At 51.4% G+C, this 3,796-nt stretch overlaps 1 protein-coding gene across 1 annotated transcript; it reads right to left on the bottom strand.

The window, feature by feature from the left end:
• Positions 1 to 54: 54 nt before the first annotated feature.
• Positions 55 to 3,595, bottom strand: LOC109364138. The gene is made up of 3 exons (XM_031557459.1): positions 1,636 to 3,595; positions 689 to 882; positions 55 to 581 (listed from the first exon to the last, which is right to left on the bottom strand). Exons 1-3 carry the CDS (start codon positions 2,287 to 2,289, stop codon positions 422 to 424), a joined length of 1,008 nt encoding a protein of 335 aa, XP_031413319.1. The 5' UTR covers positions 2,290 to 3,595; the 3' UTR covers positions 55 to 421.
• Positions 3,596 to 3,796: the final 201 nt, after the last annotated feature.

Consider the following 3,796-nt stretch of genomic DNA (forward strand, 5'->3'; position numbering starts at 1 on the left):
GCTTTCTGGACTTTGTTTTTTGGTCTGCCAAAGCTAATCTGAAGGCATTTTCTACTGACTGACTGCAGTTTGCAGCGAGGCAAGGGGACAAACAGCTTGCTCCAGTCTTCTTCCTTGCTGCACAGCAAGAAACAAAAAGTGCTGTTTTACACCAACAGGCTTTTCAGTTGGCCACGCATACAAACTACTACCAAATGGATTTCATTGTCAAAACCATGAGTTATGGCATCCGTCAAAGCCAGGATGGCCAGAGGCAGCCTGGTGTGAACACAGCTCACTTTCACGGATGACAGGAGCTCCAGACTCACTTTGCCTGCTCCGCCCCCAAAGTTAGCCTCTTTCCTGTCAACAAAACTGGTCCCGTTACAAACACACACCCAGATCCACGACTCCTTATCAGCACATTGGAGTTGGCAGGAAGCTACTTGGAGACGAGCCGTTCCACAGCCGACAGTCTAAGCAAGTAACTAGAACACGAAATAATTACCTGACTGTGCTCCAAAAGTGCAAAGAGCCACTGGAGTTCTGCCATCAGGGGCTGGGAGATGCCCTCAGTTAAATTCAACACGGAATGCCGAAAGCTGCAAAAGACAAGAAGAGATGCAAAACAAGATGGACAGTCAGTGTGGAAAGCACGATGCCAGTGCAAAAAGCAGCCCCAAGTGGGAACAAGGGAGCAACAACTCACTCCGAAGCCATGAAAAGAGACTGGATGACACTGTTCATGTAACAAGTGTTTCCCAAGTTAATTAAGCCAGTCTTCCCTGTCTCTGATTTGGAGGCCAGGCGTGGGTAGAAGCAGGCCAGCTCACTCTTCTGGGAGGTGCAAGCATTTTGTCCCGAGAGATGTTGAATCTGGTCTTCGTTTGGAGCTGGAAGAGCCTTGGAAAGAGAGATCATCGACACTAATTGTTATCTTTCTGATGGGCAAATGCAAAAGTCCTCTGCAGGAGGTGTTCGTGGCACAGCTCGTCCTCATGCTCTTCACCTCGAGTTCTGTCTTCAGTTTTGGGCCCCTCATTACAAGAAAGACATTGAGGCCCCGGAATGTGTCCAGAGAAGGGCAGTGAAACTGGTGAGGGGTCTGGAGCACAAATCTTATGAGGAGCGGCTGAGGAAACTGGGCTTGTTTAGCCTGGAGAAGAGGAGGCTGAGGGGAGACCTCATTGCACTCTACAACTTCCTGAGGGGAGGTTGTGATGAGGAAGGATTTTGGCCTCTTCTCCTAGGCAACAAACAGGACCGGAGGAAATGGCCACAAGTTGCGCCAGGGGAGATTTCGATTTGAGTGGAAACTGAGGCCGTTTGTCCTGTACCCTGGAAGTGAAAGGGCATGGGCACAGTGAAAGGGAGGCAGGCTCGTTTGCAGAGGATCACCCTGCAGGACTCCGATTGTCACGGAGCATTTCCAGCCTTGCCGGACAGCTCGGGGCAGCCCGTGGGGCTCACAGCACCTCTAGCAGGCCCCGTTTTGCACAGAGGTCTCCCACTGTGTGACAGCCCCATGGGTGGGCGAGTCCCTGGGAAGAACTTATGGACCTCTGATGGTCTGCTTTCCTTGGATGTCCTGACGTACATGGTTCCCTGTTCCCTAGCCATGGTACCCTCCCTGCACAATGCATCTCCATCATTCACCTGTGCCCGAGGCCTTCTTAATCTTCTCCAGAGGCTGCTGGCAATACTCTGAAGGCCCAAAATGCAGATGGCAATCAAGGTATCTGTAAGGAGCCAGGTTGTCCTTTGCACAAGGTTGTCCCAAAGGTGGCCCACGATGCCAGGCAAGCTGTAGGCCTTCTGCTTGGTGCCTGGGGACTGCTGCTTTGGGCCCTGTGGAACGACAACCTTGCTGCTCTTGTACCCGATCCATTGGGAAGGGCCAAGCCAGCAGGGCCAGTAGGAGGTCTGGCTCTTGGTCCCCACTGGGTGCTGCTCCTGAGGAAGGACCTGGTTTGTCTTCGTGGCCGCAGCCCTGTCGGGGCAGGACGTTAGGCCAAGCCAGCAGAGCCAGGTGGAGGTCTGGCTCTCGGTCCGCACTGGATTCTGCTCCTCAGGAAGGAGCTGGTTATTCTTCCTGCCCTCAGTTCTGTCGGGGCAGGGCGTTAGGCCAAGCCAGCAGAGCCAGGTGGAGGTCTGGCTCTCGGTCCCCACTGGGTGCTGCTCCTCGGGAACATCCAGCTTTTGGTCCCAATTCCAGACCCAGCTGAGACAGCTGACACAGCCAGGGCCATGTCCCGCAAATGGAGACAGGGTCAGAGCGATGGCCAGGAAGAGAGTCAGGCTGAACTTCATCCTGTTCTCTCCCAAAGAACAATCACAATACACAAATGGCTGTCACCCAGAGCAGTGCTCCAGCAGTGACCACCAGGACGGAGCGGCCGCTCCACGTGTCTGAGCTGGGGGAGGCTGCCAGTGTGACTCGACAAAGATTGATGTCATGTCCTGCTCTGTGATGTCACAATGCCTTTCCCCTGCACTGCCGTAGGCTTCCCAGTGTGCCCTGGTGGATTCCCTGGTGGATTTCTTAGATATGGATCTCATCAAGGCAGAGGGTCAAAGCTCAGAGAATTCCTCCATGTGCCACTCCAACAAAGCAGGAAGCCGACACGGCAGTAGCCGGAAGGTTTTGTAAACCTCCATGGACACGAGTTTCTAATGAAATACTCTGAATAATAGCCAGATACACTGTGCTTTTTTCTAACTTCAGCTGCTCAAAATGGAGCAGCTTGGGTAAGAGTCATGTGCAGCAGCACTTCCTGAGATGGCCATCTTCCTGGACGTAAGTCCACAGAAAAGACCACTTCACAGCTACTTAGCTGCAGCCTATCTCCCTCTCCTTGCACCTGGCCTTGTCCATCAAAGTTGTCCAGACAAAGGATTTCATAACCTTTGCCCAGGACTTGCCTGGACTTGTCCATCTTGTTCATCTATGTCCTTCAGAGAAAGGATTTCACAACCGTTGCCCAGGACTTGTCCAAGACTTGAACAAGTCCATCTGTGTCCCCAGCAAACTTTGAGACAACGAAAACTAAATAATCTCTTACAGCTGCAAAAGGGCAAAGGAGCTTGTATCTGCTCCCAAAATAGGAGCGGGTTGCCACACACCCCGTCTGTCCTTTGGCCCTTTTGGCAGCACTGGGCAGTGCCGCTGGTTCTGCTTACGGGTGGGATTTCAGCAGCACCTCCTCACCCCCGGTTTCATCTCTGAGTGTTCTGTGTCCCCTGTGAGCAACTCCACCATCACGATGGGGCACGAGGAGGTGATGGGGACCAGGCTGAGGCTGCTGAGCCTCATTTGCTGCCCGGAGCCCTGCAGCAGCTCGGGACGGCAACGCTGGGACCGAAAGCTGAGAGCAGGAGGCAGGGTCCTAAATATTAGACAGCTGAACGTGCAGTAGGCAATTCTAGTTTAAAGAGAACTTGGGTCACATAGTCGTCCTTGACAGATTCGGTATGTTCCCCTCTGCTTTCATTTTTAGTTTTCGACCATGACACACGGTTGTGAAAACCTATTACAACAAAAAAATCATCAAAGTAGAGAAAAATGTAAGGGAAGCCCAAAGTCATCATTTGAACCGAGCAATATAAAAAGAAAGTGGATGTAAGAGTATTTTATTACCATATTCTATTTCTAGTATGTCCCTAGAATTAATTTCTTGGTTACAGTTGTAAACTCAAAGGATCTGATCTTCTACTGAAGTTACCTAATTTTCTTGCTCTGGCAAGAAAAGGTGCAGAGTTTGATATCCAGGTTTTGTTCTTTCACCGGTTTTATTAGTGTTGTTGATAGCTTAACGAG

Source organism: Meleagris gallopavo (genome assembly GCF_000146605.3).
Source record: "Meleagris gallopavo isolate NT-WF06-2002-E0010 breed Aviagen turkey brand Nicholas breeding stock chromosome 1 unlocalized genomic scaffold, Turkey_5.1 Chr1_random_7180001922479, whole genome shotgun sequence".
Classification (NCBI taxonomy): domain Eukaryota; kingdom Metazoa; phylum Chordata; class Aves; order Galliformes; family Phasianidae; genus Meleagris; species Meleagris gallopavo.